Source organism: Hyperoodon ampullatus (genome assembly GCF_949752795.1).
Source record: "Hyperoodon ampullatus genome assembly, chromosome: 18".
Taxonomy (NCBI): Eukaryota; Metazoa; Chordata; class Mammalia; order Artiodactyla; family Ziphiidae; genus Hyperoodon; species Hyperoodon ampullatus.
The window spans coordinates 44,502,072-44,528,436 of NC_136931.1; the positions used below are offsets into that span (position 1 = coordinate 44,502,072).

The window sequence follows — 26,365 nt, forward strand, 5'->3', positions numbered from 1 at the left end:
AAGCTTATTAGTTTTTTTTGTTTTTTTTTAACAAGAGAGATGCTGTACCCAGGCAGAAATACTGTCACAGCTGAGGTCCCCGTTCTGTGTTGACTGCCTTGGAGGCGACTCAGCGTCTTGGGGAGCACTCGTGCTCTAGTCTCAGGCCTGGACCATACACCACCTCTGCCCAACCGGGTGACCCTGGGGATGTTATCCTAAGCTAACCCTCCTTTCCCATATGAACCTGGTGAGAATACTGCCCAGCTCATAAATTTTGGGGAGGGTTGAATGAGATTATATGTATTAAGCACCGAGCATGTTACTTGGAGCATTGAAGGGCCTGGTTCCTTTCTTCTGCTCATGAAGTCATGAGGTCATCTCAGAAACCCTGTCCTCATTGCAGAAGGAAGAGAGCTGTTTTTCATTCCCATGCTAGGACAGGGAAAGATGAAAAAAGCATCATCCCATCCCAGTCCTACCAAATGCAGCAGACTTTGTTTTTCAGTGCTTTATTAAGGAACATTCTGAGTAAACCACATACCAGTTATTGTTATACTTGATATTTATAACACTGACCCCAAAAGTTGCTAAAGGGTCCATTCAGAATTTTCAGGTATTGGATTGTCTTCGGTTTAGTTTAATATTGCAGTACTAGAGTTCCCCCGGCTTTCCTTCCCCCAATACCACCTTTGTGAATGACTGGCTAGAGATGGAAGATGGGACAACAAAACCTTTTCCTCAGGTTCCCAAGTTTCCTCCTGACTATGTGGCATTGAACCCATTTTCCCTTAGAAACATAATTGTATTGGTACTTAGGTACCAAAACTACATGGCAAAGCGGAGGGTAGGAGGGACAACATGACAGAGGGAAGTACATGGTCTTTGGACTGAAGTACTCAGCAGACTACCTGGCACATAGTAGTTACTCAGTAAATGACTGGTAATTATCTGTATACCTCAGTTTTTTTAATCTATAAAATGGCTCTGGTTCTATAAGTTTATTATATTTTGAAAATAAATATGTAGTAATATTCTTCCTTAAGTAGAAGAGCTACCCAGATATGTATGTTGATTTTTTAATACAAATCCTATTTTAATAGCCAGTCCAGAAATACCCAATATTTCCTTAAATGTTTCAAAAGTATCCTTTTAGAGTTATTTTGTTTATATTAGGAGGTCTAAACATTGCATTTGATTGATAAGTCTCTGTCTCTCTTTAAAATTTTGAAATAGACTTTATAACTTACGGCAGTATATGTCATGAAAATTGCGTAAGTTAAAAGCATACAGCTTGATGAATGGTCACAAAGTAAACCCATCCTTGTAACTCCTCAGACCAAGAAATAAACCATTGCCAGTTCCTCAGCAGCACCCTCTTCTTGGCCCTTCCACTCACTAACTTCCCCCTATTCCCCACCAGGTAATCACCATCTTGACTTCTAACATCATAAATTAGTTTTGCCTGTTTGTGAACTTAATATAAATGAAACCATACAGTACATATTCTTTTATGTCTACCTTCTTTATTTTATGAATTTATTTTATTTTTGGCTACATTGGGTCTTCGTTGGTGCGTGCAGGCTCTCTCTGGTTGTGATGAGCAGGGGCTACTCATTGCGGTGGCTTCTCTCGTGGCAGAGCACGGGCTCTAGGCAAGTGGGCTTCAGTAGTTGCAGCTCACGGGCTTCAGTAGTTGCGGCATGTGGGCTCAGTAGTTGTAGCGCATGGGCTTAGTTGCTCCGTGACATGTGGGATCTTCCCGGACCAGGGATTGAACCCGTGTCCCCTGCATTGGCAGGTGGATTCTTAACCACTGCTCTACCAGGCAAGTCCCTATTTCTAGCTTCTTTCACTCAACATCATCGTGTGTAATTCAGTGTAGAACTAATGCATTCCTTTTTATTACTGTATAGTATTCCATTGTGAGCTTATACCACAATTTATTTTTTTATTGTACTACTGATGGATATTTGGATTATTGCCAGATGTTCCCCCATTGTAAATAACACCATTTGGAATATTCTTTTACATATGTTTTGGTGCATATATGAAATGGTTCCTTTTCCATTGGTTTATACCTAGGAGTGTAATATGTGGGTAATAGGGTGTGCTATGTTCAGGTTTGGTGGATATTGTCAACAGTTATCCAAAATGGTTATACCAGTTTACAGTGGTTGTACCAGTTCATACCCTCATCAACACTTTGTATTATCAGTCTTGAATTTTGATCATTCTGGTAGGTGTGTATGTTGTTGTGGTTCTCATTTGCATTTCCTGATGATTTAAGAGGTTGAGCATCTTTTCATTTGTTAACTGCACATTTCTTTATTGGGTGGTCTGCCTTTTACTGACTGATTTGCAGCAGTTCTTTATGTGTTCTGAATACAAGTATTTTTGTCTATTATGTATATTGCACATATCTTCTAAACTGTGGCTTGCCTTTCTATTCTCAGTGGTGTCTTTTGAAGAACAGAGATTTCTAGTTTTAATGTAATCAAATTTATTAATCTTTTTCTTTGTAGTTAGGGCTTCTATGTCTTTATACTCTGAAGTTGATGCTGATTTTTCTAAATAGCCTTGTGAGTAAGGTAGATGATGAAGGGAGGGGTAAAAATGTGTGCTTATAAAATAATGACCCTGATTTTCAGGGATTCACATCAACTGGGTCAAAAAGCCTGGGTGCTTATGTGTTAATGATCCTGATTTTCTAATATGACACAAAAAGTAAAAGAAAAATCTTAAAAAAAAAAAATCCAGGGACTTCCCTGGTGGCCCAGTGGTTAAGACTTTGCCTTCCAGTGCAGGGGCTGTGGGTTCGAACCCTGGTCGGGGAACTAAGATCCCACATGCCTCGCAGCCAAAGAAACCAAAACATAAAACAGAAGTAATATTGTAACAGATTCAATAAAGACTTTAAAAAATGGTCCACATCAAAAGAAAAAAAAATCCAGAAAGGTTTTAAGCAATGGAAATGACATTTGGAATGACAGTGTTGCCTCCTGTGTGTGATCAGTCATTGTAAAAAGTCTGGTCTTTATATAAATATAAATATATTACAAACAGTAATAATAATAGCTAACATTTTTTTAGAACATTTTTCATGGACCAGGCAATGTGCTAAGTACTCAATATGTCAGCTCACTTAATCCTCATGACAGCCCAGTACTTAGGAATATTACTACCCCAGTGTTGTAGATATGGAAACAGAGGCTGGAAGGACTGAACAATTTTCCATGGTCTCAGAAGTGGCAGAGCCAGGGCTTGAACCCTTGCTCCTGTCAGCTATGCCGTTCTGCCTGTATCTGCTTGGCCAGAGAAAACTCTTCGTGAGCCGTACTGCTGCTGCATGCCAAACCACCTCCAACTTAGTGGTGTGAAACTCTTTTATTTTGCTCAGGGATTCTGTGGGTCAGGAATTCAGAAAGGGCACTATAGGGGTGGCTTGTGTCTGCTCCGTGAGGTCTGGGGCTCGGGAGGGAAGGCTTGAAGGCTGGAGCTGAGACGGCTGGGGTTGCAGGCATCTGAAGGCTCCCTCACCAGTCTGGGGGTTGATGCTGGCTGTCGGCTGGGGCCTCAGCTGGAACACGTACATGATTTCTCCACGTGGACTTTCCAGGTGTGCTAGTTCCAAAAGTGAATGCTTAGGTAAGAAGTAGGCAAAAGCTGTATTACCTTTTATGACCTACCCTTGGAAGTCACATACCATCACTTCCACCATACTTGCAGACTTCTTAAATCTCTTTTAATCTGAAGGCATGTTGAATCGTTAGTCAATTGTGTTGGCTTGGGGAAAATCTCAAGTCTTTGAAAAACTTCAGTTTGTTTTAAGGAAAACAGTTTAGCTCATAGTTTAATTTGGAGGGAAAATATATGTTTTGTTTGGAAGGAATGAACTAAAGGAGTTTGTTTTTCTCAGTGGCATAAAGAGTTCTTGGGTTCATCACAAAATTTGAAGTGGCTACTTCTCTGGGCCTTAGTTATTTATTCCTTTAAAAGCATAGAAAACTAATTGAATGTGGTAAGACAAACCCTATTGCAAAATTTCTACTGCAGTCTTTTCACGTATGTTCAAGTCACACCTCGAATATTGCAGGACATCCACGTTCTGCTTTCCTCTGCCTAACCTCTCAAGACAGTTGTTCCTAATTGAATCAGACCTGGAGTAATGTGCAAGTAAGGCCCCAGGCCAAGGAAATAGGGCAGTTTAACCACATCCTTATCTCTGTGGGGTTCTGGGACTAAAGTAACTGACCCTTTGTCGATGGGAGAAAGCCTGTAGAAAAATTCAGTCCGTTTTTTAGCCAGATTGAGAAACCTTGGGTTTTCCGATGTCAGATGTTTTCCACACCACCAAGCAACTCAATTCTCAGCAGATATTAGCTGAGTGTTCTGCAAATTTAATTCAATGCTGACACTTTTCTACCTGGAGATAGTATCAGATCCCACCAGTTAAGGGCTCAGTCCCACAAGACTGCCTTTACTTCAGATGCCAATCACAAGTCTAGGTTGTTACCTGTGCTTCTGACTGGCTGACTGTAAATCAGGTTTTAAATCAACTGTAAGTGAGGTTCTCGTGACTCCCTCCTCAGGTTTGCTTAATTTGCTAGAGAGGATATTATAAAGGATACAGGTGTACAGCCGGATGAAGATGTACAGAGGGCAAACTCTGGAGAGGTGGAACTTCCATGCCCTCTCTGGACATGCCACTCTGCCAGCCCTTCCATGTGTTCACCAACCCGGAAGCTCTCTGAACCATCCTTTAGGTTTTTATGGAGAGTTCATTACATAAGCACCATTGATTAAATCATTGGCCTTGATGGTTGAACTCAATCTCCAGTCTCTCCTCTGGACTGAAAGTTCCTACCCTCTAATCACATGGTTGGTTCCTCTGGCAGTCAGCCCCAGTCCTTAGTTTACCTAGGAGGTTTCCAAAAGTCACCTCATTGACATAACAAAAGACTTTACTGCTCTCATCACTTAGGCCATTCCATGGGTTATAGGAGCCCTGTGCCAAGAACTGGGACTAAGACCAAATACATATTATTATAAATCACAATATCACAGGTTTCTGCATTGACTTTCTGTTCTTTTTCTGACTCAACAAAACATGTGATCATGGAATTTACACCTTCATGAACGAATACAGATAATAAAAAAGTAAACTATAATTTCAGAAAATAAGTGCAGCAAATAAATAAATTGAATATTTGAATAAACAAGATAGTAGTATAATAGTAGTTTGTTCTAATTTTTTTTAACTAAGAGTATTTGGTTTGCTCCATGGAATTGTATAGGAAAAGTGGAGAAGGAATGAAAATGAGAAAATAATATTTTAGCTAACGGAAATATATTCTTAAAAAGGGAGTAAAAATATATTTTAAGCCACCTTTACATAACTTCGAAGTTGAGGTTCTCTTATAGTATCCCTTCTCTAATCAGTTAAAAATCATTTTAGTAAATGCTTATCCTTATCAGATTGTTCCTACTTTTTCTTTCATACTTAGATCTTTTAATGAATATTCACCATTATAAGTGTCCCTTCAGAATAACCTCTGTACCAGGCTAAGGTAGGTACTCATAGAATTAGGACTTGGTTGTTCAGCACACTGCTCTTGCTTTATCTCTCCTTTCCTCTCCTTAAAAAAAAATTTTAAGGACTTCATATTAAGGGATATTGATTAACAGCAAATTTTACAGAAATAAGTCTTTGTCCAGTAGAATGAGAGAGAGAAACTTGGAAAGTAAAAAGCTTCATCTATATGCATTGTTTACTTAGGAAAGCTAATGAAAGTGGTAGATTCTAGGTTAGCTCATAGATTACATTGAATTGTTAGAAAAGAGCATTTCTGACCATGCATAATATTTCACTGTAAATTTTAGCTTTTCTCAAACTCTAAGGTGTACTTGTCCTCCACACACTATTCTGAAAATAATTTGAGTGTTTACTTCTGGAATATGTGATTCACTACTTCTATAAATATCCATTATTTATTTTTTTATTTTTATTTTTGGCCATGCCACACAGCTTGCGGGATCTTAGTTCCCCAACCAGGATTGAACCCGTGCCCCCTGCAGTGGAAAGCGCGGAGTCCTAACCACTAGACCACCAGGGAATTCCCTCCATTATTAATTTAAATGTGCTTATTTCATCATACCTGGTGTCTCCCTAATGTAGTAAACGCTGACAGGTCAAAAGCCTTAAAAATGGCAATGACCCACAGTTCAGGAACATTCTTACCTCTCAGAAAGTAAGAGGGGCAATCAATGTGGGGCACACAGGGAGTTTCAGAGGTATACTGGTAATATTCTATATCTTAACTATGAATGTTCATTTTTTCTTTATTATTCTTAAAGATTATGGGGGTGGGGGGGATGGACTTTATCCTACAGAATAATCAGCAATACATATAAATATAGAAATATTTGTTACAAGATTGTTTATAATATTTAAAAGATCAAAAACATTCTCTGTACTAATAGTAGAATGATTAAGTGATGACACTTTTATAGGGTGGAACATTAAACCCCATTGAAAATGTATAACTTTTAACTTGAGAAAGTACTATGGAACATTGTCAAAAATAGGATTAAAAATCTGTAGTATGCTTCCACTTTTGCTTCAGATCTATGTATGTACCTTAAAAAGACTGGGAAATTATGCAAGTGATTCTTTAGAATCTGTACTTAACTTGCCTGTATATTGCATTTTTGTATAAGGGATATAGATTATATAATCAGGGAAATGTTTAAATAAAGACCCCATTTGCTGACCAGTTGAGTTAGGACAGAAATTGGCTTAGCAATTTTAACTAAACATCCAAAAGCAGGGGCTCCCATTTTAGACAATATACCAAACTAGATAAAGTGAACAACTCTCCCAATGACAATAACTAAAATGCTAGGTAAATATTTAAAACAACGTTTATATATATAGTTCATCTATCAGGGAAACTGAGAAACTACAGAGGTAAAAATCAAAGTAAAGCAGGTAGCCTGTGAGGTAAATGAGCTATACCTATTAACATGAATGAATCTCAGAAACATTGAGCTAAGACAAAGAAACAAGTCACACAAGAATACATAAAGTGTGATTCTATTTATATGCTCAAAAATATGTGAATAAACAATATGTTAGGGATACATATAGGTAAAACTAAGAAAAAGTAAACAAATCATATAATACAAAATTCAGAGAAGTGATGCCTCTTTTGAGGAGGAACAGGTATGAGATCTTGGAGGAACCCACAAAGAGCTCTTAAGATAGAGGTAATGTTCTCCCTTAAGCAAGTATTATGAACCCAGTGTTTATCATTTTTTTAAATTGCATATACACCTTATACCACTCTTCTACATGTTTCACCAAAAATCATTTTTTCAATCATATATGTAAAGTATTACAAATTCTGTGGGAGAAATGCTGATAAGGAAATGAAGTTAAGTATGTGGATTTTGTGGGTAGTTCAGTTTCTTGTTTGAGGTTTTGATTGGGTAATACATATGTGCACAGATGAACTCTAGAATCAGCTTGTCATAGTTTCCTCTTAAAATCTGTTGCTGTTTGTATTGGGATCATGTTAAGCTTCTAGATTAATTTAGAAAGAATTAACAACTTTATACAAACAAGGTATGGGCCTTTCCATTTTTTCAGGTCATCTATTCTGTCCCTTTAAAGTTTTTTTCATGTATATTATTGTGTACATTTCTTGTTTTACCTGTGTGTATATCCACACACACATATATGTATGTATTAAGTACACAGATAGTCCTCGGTGTGTGCAATAGCATGGGACTTTAAAAATGACTGTGCAAGCTAGAACCATGCAAAGCCATCTTAATTAATGGTGAAAAATACAATTGTTCGATTACCTTTAAACATGTTTCTTAAAACATTAAAAACTCTTTTCTGTCAGTTATATAGGGAAATGAAAAATACTAAAAGTAATATTAACCTAGTACACTGTAACTTAAAACTTAGAAATATTGAGAATTAAAGTGTTTTATTTCTTGTAAGAAACTTCTCAAGAGTAGTTTGCGCGGTGCTTGCCTTCTCATTGTAGGCCTTACAGCACGGGGTGAGCAGCCTTTCCGTGCGTTGGCCAGTTGTCATACTCCTTTCTAAGTATGGATCAACTTTCAAAGACATTTTATCCTTTGCTCTTTAAATATCATGAAACATCTCCGAGAGTTTCTGTAATATGAAATTTTTCACTGGCATAACCTCCCTGGGGAACAACTTAACTTATTTATGTCGTTACATCTTCATGGAGATCCTCTGGCTGCATATCCCGGGTTTCTTCAGTGGTGGCAGTGTCAGCATTCCTGTGCTCAGCTATTTGTTCTCTAACTCCATTTACATTTGAGTCTAATTTTACTTCCAGTGTTACCACTTTTCTGTTTCTTGCTCTATGTACTTCCATTTTGTTGGCCAGTTCTCTCTTTTGGATTATCCATTTTTGTAAAATGTTACATGGGTTTATCACTGGGATACAAGGAGGCAACGTAACTACATACTTTGCTGTCTGTGAGTGAATTAATAGAAGTGAGTGACTAATCACTGACAGACTTTGAAAGAAACGACATAATTAGTCACTGATCATAAAGCACCTTTGTTTTCATAGTGGACCAAAGAGTTCCCGGTGAACTTTGTACTCTACAGTTACTCACAGTTATTGTACTATGAAATTTGAACAGTGTTGTTAGGAGACTCATTTAACTAAGCCATAGTAACCAAAATCCATGCATATCAGAACCATACACAGCAAGGACTGCCCACATACACACAAGCACACACATACACACATACTTATTGCTAGGCTTATTCCTATGTATTTTTTTTTCCATTGCTCTTATAACTTGGATCTTTTTCTTCCTTTCCTAGCTTTCAGTATTGTTACGTGGGAAAGCTGTTGATCTATATAGGATGTTCGCTTTACACGCTTATTGAATTATCTTATTACTTGTAAAAGTTTTTAATTCCTGTTGGATTGCCAGGTATATAATTGTATTATCTGCAAATAATTTTCTCAACCTTTCCTTTATGATATTTGTACCTCTTCTTTTATTACCTAATTGTACTGACTAGTAGCTCCACAACACTAAGTAATAGTGGGGATAGTGACCATCCTTATTCTTGGGCTTAATGGGAATGATTCTGGTGTTTCCTCAGTAAACTTTATACCAGTTTTGGGGTTGAAAGAGAGAGATTTTTGAAGATAGATAGACAGATAGATAGATAGATAGATAGATATTTGTAGAATTATTCACCTACTGTATTTTGGTGAGAAATTTTATTGAGTGTTAACTGGGTTTAAGTGTTGTCGGCCTGATCCAAGTGCCTCCTAAAATGTGGCAGGGAACACAGCTGTACCCAGGAAGTATATTTGCAAAAAAAAATGGAAGTGAAAAAAACTAACCCTGAATCTAATGAAACCTCTACATCAGTAGTTCTCACCAGGTGAGACATTTGGCAGTGTCTGGAGACATCATTGGTTGTCGCAACAGGGAGAGAAGGTGCTAGTAGCCAGTGATGCTGCTAAAAACATCCTACAATGCCCAGAGCAGCCCCCACAATAAAGAATTATCTAGCCCAATGTCAAGTGCTAAGGTTTAGAACCCTTTTCTAGATCTCACTACCAGTTTACAAAAAAATGTGGGGAATACAGGAACATAATAACACTAACAGAAAATAATCAGTGCAGTTCATAATATGAGAAATTCTAGAAGGCAGATGATCTGGTTTCTTCAACATACGAATGGCATGAGGGGGATGGGGGAAAGGAAGAAGAATTATTACAGATTAGAAGAGACTTAAGATATATGCCAACCAAATGCAATATAGTACTACACCATTTTATATGAGGGACTTGAGCATCTCAGATTTTGGTATCTGTGGGAGGTCTTGGAACCAGTTCCCTGCAGATACCCAGGGACAGCTGTATAGATCTTGTTTGGATCCTCATTCAAATAACACATTTCTGCAAAAATCAGGGAAATTTAAGTTGGGGGAATACGTGAAACAAGACTGGCAGAATGTCGATAATTATTGGAGCAGGGTGGTGGAGATTCATTATTCTTTCCTACTTTAGTTTTTTGCTTAAAGATTTCCATAATAAAACGTTTTGTTAAGATGGATACTGAATTTCTTTAGATTAACTTTCAGTGACAACAGTGAAAATATGACTTTTCTGATCCTTTCAAATAGTGAATTATAATAATACTTTTCCTAATATTAAATTCTCTGTGTTCCTAAAATAACTGTCCCTTCTTCATGGTATTATTATTGTTTTAATGTACTGGAAGATTCTGTTTGCCAGCATTTTATATCTGCATTGATAGTCATAGTGAGATTGGTGTGTAGTTTTCTTTTTTCTGTTGCCCTTGCCAAATTTTAGTATCAGTGTTATTCTGACTTCATAAAAAGACTTTGAAAGCCTCTTTTAACTCTCTGGAACTTTTAAAGGTTCAAGCTAATTTAAATACAAAGAAGCTGGCTACTCTATTGACTTCAGCCACTGGAATGGTAGGCCTTCAGAAAAAAAAATTGGTTATCTCATTTCTTTTTCTTCTTTCTCTGTTTCCTAAAAGAATGAACATATACTGGTGCAAACATCACAGCTTATGGGCTGTGTTCTCAATGACTTTTTTTTTTTTGGCCACACCACGCAGCATGCAGGATCTTAGTTCCCTGACCAGGGATCAAACCCTGCAGTGGAAGCGCAGAGTCTTAACTACTGGACTGCCAGGGAAGTCCCAACTGTCAGTTCTTTTTAATAGGCTATTTTTTAGAGGCAATTTAGGTTCATTGCAGTATTGAGCAGAAGTACAAAGATTTCCTATATACTCTCTGCCCCACACATCCATAGCCTCCCCCATTATCAACATTCCCCACCAGAGTAGGCCATTTGTTAGAATTGATGAGCCAATATTGACACATCATTATCATCCTAAGTCTGTAGTTTATATTAGGGTTCACTCTTGGTGCTGTACACTATATGCATTTGAACAAATTTATAATGACATGTATCCACCATTACAGTATTATAGTATCATACAGAGTAGTTTCACTGCCCTAAAAATCCCCTGAATCCCACCTATTCATTCCCCCTCAGTGGCCCAAACCCTGGTGACCACTGATCTTTTACTGATTCCATGGATGTGTAGAGTCACACCTTCAACTTTGTCCTTCTCCTTCAATATTGTGTTGGCTATTCTGAATCTTTTGCCTATCCGTATAAACTTTAGAATCAGTTTGTCAGTATTCACAAAATAACTTGCTGGGATTTTTATTGGAATCATATTGAATCTATAGATCAAGTTGGGAAGAACTGACATCTTGACAATATTAAGTCTTACTATCCATGAATATAGAATCTCTCCACATTTATAGTTCTTCTTTGATTTATCAGGGTTTTGTAGTTTTCCTCATATAGACGTTGTACATATTTTATTAGTTTTATACCCAAGTACTTCGTTTTCAGGACTGCTAATGTAAATGGTATTATGTTTTAATTTCAAATACCACTTGTTCACGGCTGGAATATAGGAAAGCAGTTGACTTCTGTATATTAACCTTGTGTCCTGCAACCTTGCTATAATCGCTTATTAGTTCCAGGAGTGTTTTGGTGTATTCTTTCAGATTTTCTGCATAGACAATCATATCATCTGTGAACAAAAAAAGTATATATATATATTTAGCTGAGACTTCAGTTATGATGTTGAAAAGGAATGGTGTGGGAGGACATCTGTGCTTCGTTCCTAAACTTACCAGGAAAGCTTCTAGTTTCTTATCAAGTATGATGTTACCTATAGGTTTACTGTAGATATTCTTTGTCCATTTGAGGAAATTCCCCTCTGTTCCTAGTTTGCTGAGAGTTTCTGTCATGAACGAGTGTTGGATTTTCTCAAATGCTTTTTCTGCTTCTGTTGATGTGTTTAGTATGTTTTTTCTTTACTTGTTAATGTGATGATTATGTTGATAGATTTTCAAATGTTGAACCAGCATACCTCGGATAAATTACACTTGGTTATGGTATATAATTCTTTTTATGAATTGTTGGATTCAATTTACTGATATTTCGTTAAGGATTTTGCATCTATGCTCATGAAAGCTATTGGGCTATAGGTTTTTCTTTTTTTTCTTGTAATGTCTTTGTGTAGTTTTGGTATTAGAGTAATGCTAGAGTAATGGCCTCATAGAATGAGTTAGGAAGCATTCCCTCTGCTCCTATATTCTGAAAGAAATTGTAGAGAATTGGTATAATCTCTTCCTAAATGTCTGGTAGAATTCACCAGTGAACCCATCTGGACCTGGAACTTCCTGTTTTGGACCTGATTCAATTTCTTTAATAGATACAGCCCTCTTCAGATTGTTTTTTCTTGTGTGGGTTTTGGCAGATTGTGTCTTTCAAGGAATTGGTCCATTTCATGTAGGTTATCAAATTTGTGGGCGCAGACTTGTTCATATTATTCCTTGATTATCCTTTTAGTGTCTATTGGGTTTATAGTGATGTCCCCGCTTTCATTTCTGGTACCAGTAATTTTTTCCCTCTTTTTTTTCTGCGGTACACGGGCCCCTCACTGTTGTGGCCTCTCCTGTTGCGGAGCACAGGCTCCGGATGCACAGGCTCAGCAGCCATGGCTCACGGGCCCAGCCACTCCGTGGCATGTGAGATCTTCCCGGACTGGGGCATGAACCCGAGTCTCCTGCATCGGCAGGAGGACTCTCAACCACTACGCAACCAGGGAAGCCCTGTCCCTCTTTTTTCTTAAGTATCCTGTTTACTTGCTGGCTTATTGATTTTATTGTTTTTTTCAAAGAACCAGATTTTGATTTTGTTGATATTCTCTATTGATTTCCTGATTTCAATTTCATTGATTTCTGCTCTAATTTTTATTATTTCTTTTCTTCTACTGACTTTGGATTTAATTTGCTCTTTTTTTCTAGTTTACTAAGGTGGAGACTTAGATGATTGATTTTAGATCTTCCTTCTTTTCTAATACATGCATTTAATGCTATAAATTTCTCTCCAAGCACTGCTTTTGCTACATACCACACATTTTGATAAGTTGTATTTTCATTAGTTTAAAATATTGTAGGGCTTCCCTGGTGGCACAGTGGTTGGGAGTCCGCCTGCCGATGCAGTGGACGTGGGTTCGTGCCCTGGTCCGGGAGGATCCCACATGCCATGGAGTGGCTGGGCCCGTGAGCCATGGCTGCTGAGCCTGCACATCCGGAGCCTCTCCGGAGCTCCGCAACGGGAGAGGCCGCAACAGTGAGAGGCCCACGTACCACACACACAAAAAAAAAAAAATTGTAAATTTTTTTGTGTGATTTCTTCCTTGACCCATGTGTTATGTATAAGTGTGTTGTTTAATCTCCAAGTATTTTGAGATTTTCCAATTATCCTTCTGTTACGGATTTCTAGTTTCATTTTGGTCTGAGAGCAGACACTGCATGATTTCTATTCTTTTAAATCTGTTAAGGTGTGTTTTTTGGCCCAGAATGTTGTCTATCTTGGTGAATATTTCATGTGTGTTTGAGAAGAATGTGTATTCTGCTGTTGTTGAATGAAGTAGTCTGTAGATGTCTATTATATCCAGTTGATTGATGGGGGTGAGTTCAGCTATGTCCTTACTGATTTTTCTGCCTGCTGGATCTGTCCATTCCTGATAGAGGGGTGTTTAATACTCCAAATACAATAGTAGTTCATTTATTTCTCCTTGCAGTTTTGTCAGTTTTTTGCCTTACATATTTTTACACTCGGTTGTTAGACACATTCATGCTAAGGATCATTATGCCTTCTTGGAGAAATGACCCCTTTGTCATTATGTAATGCACCTTTTTTCCCCTAATAACTTCCCTTACTCTCAAGCCTGCTCTGTCTGAAATGAATATAGCTATTCCTGCTTTCTTTTGAAGAATGTTAATGTGGTATATCTATGTCAATCCATTTACTTTTCATTGATATGTGTCTTTATAAAGTGGGTTTCTTATAGACAACATATAGTTGGGTCTTGTTCTTTATTGACTCTGACATTCTCCATCTTTTAATTGGTGTATTTAGACCATTGACGTTTAAAATGATGATTGATATAGTTGAATTTATAGCTACCATATTTATTACTGTTTTCTATTTGTTTTCTATTGTTCTTTTTTTTTTTTTTTTTTTTTTACTCTTCTGCCTTTTGTGGTTTTCACTGAGCACGTTATATGATTCCATCTTCTCTCCTTTCTTAGCATATCAGGTATACTTCATTTTTTACTTTTTATTAATGGTTTCCCTAGCATTTGGCATATACATTTAAAGCTAATCAAAATCCACCTCAAATAACAATATACTGGCTTCATGGGTAGTCCAGGTACATTATAATAAAATAACCTAATTCTTCTCTTCCATCCCTTGCATCACTTCTTTCATTCATTTCACTTATACATAAGCGTGTGTGTGTGCGTACGCACATACATAATCATACGTAAGCATACATAATCGGATACATTGTTGCCATTATTATTTTGAACAAACTGTTATCTCTCAGATCAATTAAAAATAGGGACTTCCCTGGTGGTCCAGTGGTTAAGACTTCACCTTCCAGTGCAGGGGGTGCGGGTTCAATCCCTGGTCGGGGAGCTAAGATCCCACATGCCTCCTGGCCAACAAACCAAAACATAAAACAGAAGCAATATTGTAACAAGTTCAATAAAGACTTTAAAAATGGTCCACATTAAAAAAAAAAAAATCTGAAAGAAATGGGAGAGAGGATCTTCAAGATGATGCAAGAGTAAGATGGGAGATCACCTTCCTCCCCACAAATACATCAGAAATATATCTACATGTGGAACAACCCTTACAGAACACCTACTGAACACTGGCAGAAGACCTCAGACCTCCCAAAAGGTAAGAAACTCCCCACATACCTGGGTGGGGTAAAAGAAAAAGGAAAAAACAGAGACAAGAATAGGGATGGGACCTGCACCAGTGGGAGGGAGCTGTGAAGGAGGAAAGGTTTCCACACACTAGGAATCCCCTTCGCAGGCAGAGACTGCAGGTGGCGGACAGGGGGAGCTTTGGAGCCACGGAGGAGAGCACAGCAACAGGTGTGGAGGGCAAAGCGGAAAGACTGCGGCACAGAGGATCAGTGCCGGCTAGCTCTCACCAGCCTGAGAGGCTTGTCTGCTCACCCGCTGGGAAGGGTGGGGGCTGGGAGCTGAGGCTCAGGCTTCCTTCGGATACCAGGGAGAGGACTGGGGTTGGCTGCATGAACACAGCCTGAAGGGGGCTACTGCGCCACAGCTAGCCAGGAGGGAGTCCGGGAAAAGGTCTGCAGCTGCCGAAGAGGCAAGAGACTTTTTCTTGCCTCTTTGTTTCCTGGTGCGTGAGGAGAGGAGATTAAGAGCGCCGCTTAAACGAGCTCCAGAGACAGGCGTGAGCCCTGGCTATCAGCGCGCACCCCAGAGACGGGCATGAGACAATAAAGCTGCCGCTGCAGCCACCAAGAAGCCTGTGTGCAAGCACAGGTCACTATCCATACTTCCCCTCCTGGGAGCCTGTGCAGCCTGCCGCTGCCAGGGTCCCATGATCCAGGGACAACTTCCCCAGGAGAACACATGGTGCCTCAGGCTGTTGCAACATCAGGCTGGCCTCTGCCACCACAGGCTCGCCCCATATTCCATACCCCTCCCTCTCCCCGGCCTGAGTGAGCCAGAGCCCCCAAATCAGCTGCTCCTTTAACCCCGTCCTCTCTGAGCGGGAACAGATGCCCTCAGGTGACCTACACACAGAGACGGGGCCATATCCAAAGCTGAACCCCAGGAGCTGTGCAAACAAAGAAGAGAAAGGGAAATCTCTCCCAGCAGCTTCAGGAGCAGTGGATTAAATCTCCACAATCAACTTGATATACCCGGCATCTGTGGAATACCTGAATAGACAACGAATCATCCCAAATTGAGGCAGTGGACTTTGGGAGCAATTACATATTTTTTTTCCCTTTTTCTCTTTTTGTCAGTGTGTATGTGTGTGCTTCTGTGTGTGATTTTGTCTATATAGCTTTGCTTTTACCATTTGTCCTAGGGTTCTGTCTGTCCAGTTTTTTTGTTTGTTTTATAGTTTTTAGTGCTTGTTATCATTGGTGAATTTGTTTTTTGGTTTGGTTGCTCTCCTCTTTCTTTCACTTTTTTTTTAATTTTTAATAATTTTATTTTTTATTTTAATAATTTTATTTTATTTCTTTCTTTCTTTCTTTTTTTTCCTCCCTTTTATTCTGAGCCATGTGGATGACAGGGTCTTGGTGCTCCGGCCAGGTGTCAGGGCTGTGCCTCTGAGGCAGGAGAGCCAAGTTCAGGACACTGGTCCACCAGAGACCTCCCAGCTCCACATGATATCAACCGACGAAAATCTCCCAGAGATCTCCATCTCAACGCCAAGACCCAGCTCCACTCGGCAACCAGCAAGCTACAGTGCTGGACACCCTGTGCCAAACAACTAGCAAGACAGGAACACAACCTCACTCATTAGCAGAGAGGCTGCCTAAAATCATAATAAGGTTACAGACACCCCAAAACACACCACCAGATGCAGACCTGCCCGCCAGAAGGACAAGTTTCAGCCTCATCCACCAGAACACAGGCACTAGTCTCTTCCACCAGGAATCCTACACAACCCACTAAACCAACCTTAGGCACTGGGGGCAGACTCCAAAAACAACAGGAACTATGAACCTGCAGCCTCAGAAAAGGAGACCCCAAACGCAGTATGTTAAGCAAAATGAGAAGACGGAGAAACACACAGCAGATGAAGGAGCAAGGTAAAAACCCACCAGACCTAACAAATGAAGAGGAAATAGTATACCTGAAAAAGAATTCAGAATGATAGTAAAGATGATCCAAAATCTTGGAATTAGAATGGAGAAAATACAATAAACGTTTAACAAGAACCTAGAAGAACTAAAGAGCAAACAAACAATGATGAACAGCACAATAAATTAATTTTCTAGAAGGCATCAGTAGCAGAATAACTGAGGCAGAAGGACAGATAAGTGACCTGGAAGATAAAATAGTGGAAATAACTACGGCAGAGCAGAATAAAGAAAAAAGAATGAAAAGAATTAAGGACAGTCTCAGAGACCTCTGGGACAACATTAAATGCACCAACATTCGAATTATAGGGGTCCCAGAAAAAGAAGAGAAGAAAGGGACTGAGAAAATATTTGAAGAGATTATAGTTGAAAACTTACCTAATATGGGAAAGGAAATAGTTAATCAAGTCCAGGAAGCACAGAGTCCCATACAGGATATATCCAAGGAAAAACATGCCAAGACACATATTAGTCAAACTATCAAAAATTAAACACAAAAAAATATTAAAAGCATCAAGGGAAAGACAACAAATAACATACAAGAGAATCCCCATAAGGTTAACAGCGGATCTTTCAGCAGAAACTCTGCAAGCCAGAAGGGAGTGGCAGGACATATTTAAAGTGATGAAAGGGAAAAAAACCTACAACAAAGATTACTCTACCCAGCAAGAATCTCATTCAGATTTGACGGAGAAATGAAAACCTTTACAGACAACCAAAGCTAAGAGAATTCAGCACCACCAAACCAGCTTTACAGCAAATACTAAAGTAACTTCTCTAGGCAGGAAACACAAGAGAAGGAAAAGACCTACAATAACAAACCCAAAACAATTAAGAAAATGGTAATAGGAACATACATATTGATAATTACCTTAAATGTAAATGGATTAAATGCTCCAACCAAAACACATAGACTGGCTGAAAGGATACAAAAACAAGACCCATATATATGCTGTCTACAAGAGACCCACTTCAGACCTAGGGACACATGCAGACTGAAAGTGAGGGGATGGAAAAAGATATTCCATGCAAATGGAAATCAAAACAAAGCTGGAGGGGCTTCCCTGGTGGTGCAGTGGTTGTGAGTCCGCCTGTCGATGCAGGTGACACAGGTTTGTGCCCCGCTCCGGGAAGATCCTACATGCCGCAGATCGGCTAGGCCCGTGAGCCATGGCCGCTGAGCCTGCGCGTACCGAGCCTGTGCTCTGCAACGGGAGAGGCCACAACAGTGAGAGGCCCACATACCGCAAAAAAAAAAAAAAAAAAAAAAAAAGCTGGAGGAGCACTTCTCATATCAGATAAAATAAACTTTAAAACAAAGACTACTACAAGAGACAAGTACACTACATAATGATCAAGGGATCAATCCAAGAAGAAGGTACAACAATTGTAAACATTTATGCACCCAACATAGGAGCACCGCAATACATAAGGCAAGTGCTAACAGCCATAAAAGGGGAAATCGACAGTAAAACAATCATAGTAGGGGACCCTAACAGCCCACTTTCACCAATGGACGGATCATCCAAAATGAAAATAAATAAGGAAACACAAGCTTTAAATGATACATTAAACAAGATGGACTTAACTGATATTTATAGGACATTCCATACAAAAACAACAGAATACACTTTCTTCTCAAGTGCTCATGGAACATTCTCCAAGATAGATCATATCTTGGGTCACAAATCAAGCCTTGGTAAATTTAAGAAAATTGAAATCCTATCAAGTATCTTTTCCGGCCACAATGCTATGAGACTAGATATCAATTACAGGAAAAAAATCTGTATACAATACAAACAATACAAATACATGGAGGCTAAGCAATATGTAATAGCCAAGAGATCACTGAAGAGATCAAAGAGGAAATCAAAAAATACCTAGAAACGAATGACAATGAAAACACGACACAAAACCTATGTGATGCAGCAAAAGCAGTCCTAAGAGGGAAGTTTATAGCAATACAATCCTACCTTAAGAAACAAGAAACATCTCAAATAAACAACCTAAGCTTACACCTAAAGCAATTAGAGAAAGAAGAACAAAAAAACCCCAAAGTTAGCAGAAGGAAGGAAATCATAAAGATCAGATCAGAAATAAACGAAAAAGAAATGAAGGAAACAATAGCAAAGATCAATAAAACTAAAAGCTGGTTCTTTGAGAAGATAAACAAAATTGATAAACCATTAGCCAGACTCAGCAAGAAAAAAAGGGAGAAGACTCAGATCAATAGAATTAGAAATGAAAAAGGAGAAGTAAAAACTGACACTGCAGAAATACAAAGGATCATGAGAGATTACTACAAGCAACTATACGCCAATAAAGTGGACAACCTAGAAGAAATGGACAAATTCTTAGAAAAGCACAACCTTCCAAGACTGAACCAGGAAGAAATAGAACATATAAAAAGACCAATCACAAGCACTGAAATTGAAACTGTGATTAAAAATCTTCCAACAAACCAAAGCCCGGGACCAGATGGCTTCACAGGCGAATTCTATCAAACATTTAGAGAAGAGTTGACACCTATCCTTCTCAAGCTCTTCCAAAATATAGCAGGGGGAGGAACACTTCCAAACTCATTCTACGAGGCCACCATCACCCTGATACCAAACCAGACAAAGATGTCACAAAGAAAACTACAGGCCAATATCACTGATGAACATAGATGCAAAAATCTTCAACAAAATACTAGCAAAGAGAATCCAACAGCACATTAAAAGGATCATACACCATGATCAAGTGGGGTTTATCCCAGGAATGCAAGAATTCTTCAATATGTGCAAATCAATCAATGTGATACACCATATTAAATTGAATAATAAAAACCATATGATCATCTCAATAGATGCAGAAAAAGCTTTCGACAAAATTCAACACCCATTTATGATAAAAACCCTCCAGAAAGTAGGCATAGAGGGAACTTACCTCAGCATAACAAATGCCATATATAACCCACAGCCAACATGGTCCTCAATGGTGAAAAACTAAAACCATTTCCACTAAGATAAGGAACAAGACAAGGTTGCCCACTCTCACCACTGTTATTCAACATTATTTTGGAAGTTTTAGCCACAGCAATCAGAGAAGAAAAGGAAAAAGAATATAAATCGGAAAAGAAGTAAAGCAGTCACTGTTTGCAGGTGACATGATACTATACATAGAGAATCCTAAAGATGCTACCAGAAAACTACTAGAGCGAATCAGTGAATTTGGTAAAGTAGCAGGATACAAGATTCACAGAAATCTCTTGCATTCCTATACACTAACGATGAAAAATCTGAAAGTGAAATTAAGGAAACACTGCTATTTACCATTGCAACAAAAATGATGAAATACCTAGGAATAAACCTACCTAAGGAGACAAAAGACCTGTATGCAGAAAACTATAAGACACTGATGAAAGAAATTAAAGATGATACAAATAGGTGGAGAGGTATACCCTGATTTTGGATAGGAAGAATCAACATTGTGAAAATGACTATACTAGCCAAATTAATCTACAGATTCAATGCAGTCCCTATCAAACTACCACTGGCATTATTCACAGAACTAGAACAAAAAAATTCACAATTTGTTTGGAAACACAAAAGACCCTGAATAGCCAAAGCAATCTTGAGAAAGAAATACGGAGCTGGAGGAATCAGGCTCCCTGACTTCAGACTATATTACAAAGGTGCAGGAATCAAGACAGTATGGTACTGGCACCAAAACAGAAATAGATCAATGGAAGAGGATAGAAAGCCCAGAGATAAACCCATGCACATATGGTCACCTTATCTTTGATAAAGGAGGCAAGAATATACAGTGGAGAAAAGACAGCCTCTTCAATAAGTGGTGCTGGGAAAACTGGACAGCTACATGTAAAAGAATAAAATTAGAACACTCCCGAACACCAAACACAAAAATAAACTCAAAATGGATTAGAGACCTAAATGTAAGGCCAGACACTATCAAACTCTTAGAGGAAAACATAGGCAGAACACTCTATGACATAAATCACAGCAAGATCATTTTTGACCCACCTCCTAGAGAAATGGAAGTAAAAACAAAAACAAATGGGACCTAATGAAACTTCAAAGCTTTTGCACAGCAAGGGAAACCATAAACAAGACCAAAAGACAACCCTCAGAATGGGAGAAAATATTTGCAAATGAAGCAACTAACAAGGGATTAATCTCCAAAATTTACAAGCAGCTCATGCAGCTCAACATGACAAAAACAAACAACCCAATCCAAAAATGGGCAGAAGACCAAAATAGACATTTCTCCAAAGAAGATATACAGATTGCCAACAAACACATGAAAGGATGCTCAACATCACTAATCATCAGAGAAATGCAAATCAAAACTACAGTGAGATATCACCTCACACCAGTCAGAATGGCCATCACCAAAAAATCTACAAATAGTAAATGCTGGAGAGAGTGTAGAGAAAAAGGAACCCTCTTGCACTGTTGGTGGGAATGTAAGTTGATACACCCACTATGGAGAACAGTATGGACGTTCCTTAGAAAACTAAAAATAGAACTACCATACAACCCAGCAATCCCATTACTGGACATATACCCTGAGAAAACCATAATTCAACAAGAGTCGTGTACCACAATGTTCATTGCAGCTCTATTTACAATAGCCAGGACATGGAAGCAACCTAAGTGTCCATCAACAAATGAATGGATAAAGAAGATGTGGCACGTATATACAATGGAATATTACTCAGCCAGAAAAAGAAACGGAATTGCGTTATTTGTAGTGAGGTGGATGGACCTAGAGTCTGTCATACAAAGTGAAGTAAGTCAGAAAGAGAGAAACAAATACCATATGCTAACACATATATATGGAATCTTAAAAAAAATAAATAAATAATGGTCATGAAGAACCTAGGGGCAGGATGGCAGTAAAGATGCAGACCTACTAGAGAATGGACTTGAGGACACGGGGAGGGGGAAGGGTAAGCTGGGACAAAGTGAGAGTGGCATGGACATACATACACTACCAAATGTAAAATAGATAGCTAGTTGGAAGCAGCCACATAGCACAGGGAGATCAGCTCGGTGCTTTGTGACCACCTAGAGGGGTGGGATCGGGAGGGTGGGAGGGAGGGAGATGGAAGAAGGAAGAGATACAGGGATATATGTATATGTATAGCTGATTCATTTTGTTATAAAGCAGAAACTAACACACCATTGTAAAGCAATTATACTCCAATAAAGATGTTTAAAAAAACTTTATAAATAAATAAATATAAATAAAAGCCTTTATTTTATCCTTCTTATACCTTAGCTGATGTTTTTCCTTTCTTTGTGTGGATCCAAGTTTCCTTTTTTTAATTAGTTTATTTATTTATTTTTGGCTGCGTTGGGTCTTCATTGCTGCGTGCGGACCTTCTCTAGTTGTGCGAGCAGGGGCCGCTCTTCATTGCAGTATGTGGGCTTCTTATTGCAGTGGCTTCTCTGTTGCCGAGCATTGGCTGGAGGTATTCGGGCTTCAGCAGTTGTGGCTCACGGGCTTAGCTGCTCTGTGGCATGTGGGATATTCCTGGACCAGAGATCAAACCCATGTACCCTGCATTGGCAGGCGGATTCTTAACCACTGCGCCACCAAGGAAGTCCCCAAGTTTCTTGATCTATATCACTTGCCTTCTCTCTAAAGAACTTCTTTAACATTTCTTACAAGACAGGTCTACTAGCAACAAATTTCTTCAATTTTTGTTTGTCTGAGAAGGTCTTTATTCTCACTTTTTTAAAAATTTTTATTTATTTATGTATTTATTTATTTGGTTGTGCCGGGTGTTAGTTGCAGCACGTGGGCTCCTTGTTGCAGCATGTGGACTCTTAATTGTGTCCTGCATGTGGAATCTAGTCATTGTTGTTTAAAGTATTTCTTCTGTTCCTTTCTCTCTTCTTGTATTCCCATTACACATAGATTATACCTTTTGTAATTTTCCCTTTTATGATTGTATATTCTGTTTTGTTTTTTCCAGTCCTTTTTTTGTTTGCTTTCTAGTTTTGGAGGTTTCTATCTATTGAGATATCCTCAAGCTTAGAGATTCTTTCCTCAGATGTATCCAGTCCACTGATAGGCCCCATCATAGGCACTCTTCATTTCTGTTATGTATTTTTTATCTCTTTTTGGTTCTGATCTCTTTGATTTCTTTTTGGTTCTTTCTTAGAATTTTCATCTCTCTGCTTTCATTGCTCATCTGTTTTCCCAGGCTGTATATTTTATTCATTGGAGCTCTTAGGATATTAATCATAATTGTTTTAAACCACCAGTCTGATAATTCCATCATCCTGCTATATCTGACTCTTGTTTCTTTGCTTGCTCTGTCTCTTCAGCTTTGGTTTTTGCCTTTTAGTATGTCTTGTAATTTTTTCTTGATAGTCAGGTATGATGTACTGGGTAAAAGGCACTGCTGTAGATAGGCCTTTAGAAATATGGTTGTTAAAAGTAGGGGGAGAGGAAATGTTCTGTAGTCCATAACTAGATCTCAGTTTTTTAGTAAGCCTGTGTCTCTGGGCTGTGAACTGTACTTTGCAATCCCCTCCCTCCGCAATCCTTGGTGGATAAGATAGCTGGAGTGGGCTGGAGTTGGGTATTTCCTTCCCTCCGGTCAGATACGCTCTGATAAAACTCCAGTAGGTTAGGCTCTGGTTAAATAATTTCTCCTGAGAATAGACCTTGCTAAGAACAGAATGTTCTGGGACTTTTGTGACGTCCAGCAGTTAAGACTCCATGCTTCCACTGCAGGGGGCACAGGTTCAATCCCTGGTGGGGGAACTAAGATCCCACATGCTGCGTGGTGTGCCCCCCGCCCCCACCAAAACAAACAAACAAAAGAACAGAATGCTCTGGCATATTCCAAAGTGGTTCTTTTACTCCTCTGCTGATTGTCTTGTTGTGAAGAAGAGTTCAGGTAAGTTACCTGATTTTTGTTAAGTTTGTAATTATTTAATAAAAATGCCTTTTTAAAAGTATGTTTTCAGTTTCCTAAAAAGATAAACATAATTCTGCTCTTAGGTATTTACCCAAATGATGACAACTTATATTCACACGAAAACCACACATAAATGTTTAATAAAAGCTTTATTCATAATTGCCAAAACTTAGAAGCAACTAGATGTCCTTCAGTAGAGAAATGGATAAACAAACTGGTACATTCATACAATGGAATATTTAGCGATAGGAGGGGGGGAAAGAGCTCTCAAGCCATGAAAAGACATGGAAGAACTTTAAATGCAAATGGAAAGGGGAAAGAAACCAGTCTGAAAAGGCTATATACTGTATGATTCCAACTATTTTGTGACATTCTAGAAAAGGCAAAACTATGGAGACAGTAAAAGAATCAGTGGTTCCCAGGGATTGGGGGAAGGGAGGGATGAATCGGTGGAGCACAGAGGATATTTAGGGTTGGGAAATTATTCAGCATGATATTATAATGATAGATTCATGGCATAATGCATTTATTAAAATACATAGAACTGTACAACACAGCGAGCCCTAATGTAAACTGTAGACTCTAGTTAATAATAATGTATCAATATTTCATTAAATGTAACAAATATTCCACACTGATGCAAGATGTTAGTAACAGGAGGAACTGTATGCAGGGGAGAGAGTGGGTAAACCTTAAACATGCTCTAAAAAAATAGTCCGTTAATTTTTTTTAACTACTTCATTCAGTTCAGATTTTACAAAGTGTACCCAATTATGTGAAACAATTATTATTTTGAGTAGAAACTTTAAGATTACTAATTATCTGTTTTACTTACGAAATCTAAATTGTTGAAGCATTTCAGGACTACTTACATTTTCTATGAATCTGTAAGTAAGCACAGAGTTCATGTTGAAAAGTATTTAATTCTTTTCTGCTTTCTTAAGAAATAGAGTGGTATAGAGTATTGATTTTGTGTATTTGTGTATGTGGGTGTTGTTAAATAATATAGAGCAAGGATTTTTCATATTACTATATTAGAAATCTTTCCAAATACTGTAATAGCTAAAGTAATTTGGGATGTTTGTCGTGATTCTTATAAATTCTTTATAATGTAAAATACTCCTATTTCATTGATTCTGAGATATCCACCCTAGGACACTTTAGCCTCTGAAATCCATATGTCTCTTATAATCAGTGGCATCTTAGATTCAATGAAATGTGATGTCTAATAAGTCTTCAGGAGAATAAATTTAATAATTGTTACAGAATCATTGTAATTACTAAAAATGATATGGGATCATCTGATTTACTTCATATTTATCTTTCAGATGCTCTTTGTGTGGGTATGTGTGCAGCCATCCTCCTTCTTTGAAGTCTCATATGTGGAAGCATGCCAGTGACCAAAATTATAACTATGAACAAGTAAACAAGGCTATTAATGATGCAATTTCACAAAGTGGCAGGTATTTGATCTTACTGTTATATATAAATAGGTTATTGTTTATAATTATATACGCATTATATATAAAGTTAGGATTAAATCTACTAGTCTGCATTATAACCAACTCAAGGTTTGATGTGTTTTCTTTTGTTTTTAAGAGTTCAGGGGAAATCCTCCGGAAAGACTGTATTAAACAGCAGTGAAGAAAGAGCCGATTCTCTCACTGGAAGTTCAGAAAATTTGGTGTCATCCTCAGAGCTTATTTCCCAGGCTCCCAGTGAAGTCGTAGGTACCAGCGAGAATGAGAAACTAAACCCTACAAGTGATACCTCACATAGTTTAGAAAAAAACTCCAGTCTGGCCCCTCCTGGTGTGGAGTATTGCGTTTTACTCTTCTGTTGTTGTATTTGTGGTTTCGAGTCTACCAGCAAAGAAAATCTTTTGGATCATATGAAGGAGCATGAGGGTGAAATTGTAAACATCATCCTAAATAAGGACCACAACACAAATCTAAACACAAATTAGGTGGAGTAGTTATCTGAAGAGGAAAACAGCAGAAGAGGAATCCTTTAAACCACAGTTTGCCCTTTGTGCTGTCCAATAACTTAGGCACAGAAGAAATAGTTGGTGTGATTTTTGAAGAAATCACAGATGTGACTTTGGAACGAAATTTGTAGTGTAGTAAAAGGAATTCCAAATGGATAAGGGGTAATAATATTTAAGCATTTTGAGTGAGGAGAAGTGGGTTGAGGAGGCAGCAAAGATGTACTCTTATCATAACCCTCTGTTACCTCTTAGTTTAAGTGTATTTATTATTAAAAGCTTGTTATAGTGTAGAAATGCAAGCAAAAGAGTTAAGAAAGGGCTTTTCAGGAACTATTCTAAAACTTACTGTTATGAAAGTGTCACAATCTTAAGCAGAGCTTAATTTTCTTCATTCTCAATTTTTTTTTTTTTTTTTTTTTTTTTTTTTTTTGCTGTACGTGGGCCTCTCACTGTTGTGGCCTCTCCCGTTGTGGAGCACAGGCTCCGGAGGTGCAGGCTCAGCAGCCATGGCTCATGGGCCCAGCCGCTCTGCGGCATGTGGGATCTTCCCGGACCGGGGCACGAACCTGTGTCCTCTGCATCGGCAGGCGGACCCCCAACCACTG

The 26,365-nt window shown here is 38.4% G+C and overlaps 1 protein-coding gene across 1 annotated transcript in view; it reads left to right on the forward strand.

Annotated features, from left to right (window-relative positions):
- ZNF507 (zinc finger protein 507) overlaps positions 1-25,739 on the forward strand; it is a gene marked incomplete at its 3' end in the record, with an annotated part of 36,272 nt that extends 10,533 nt beyond the window's left edge. The window contains exons 4-5 of the mRNA XM_079724383.1: positions 25,102-25,236; positions 25,373-25,739. Coding sequence (XP_079580509.1) covers positions 25,102-25,236; positions 25,373-25,739 — 502 coding nt within the window. The remainder of the gene's footprint in view (positions 1-25,101; positions 25,237-25,372) is intronic.
- Positions 25,740-26,365: the final 626 nt, after the last annotated feature.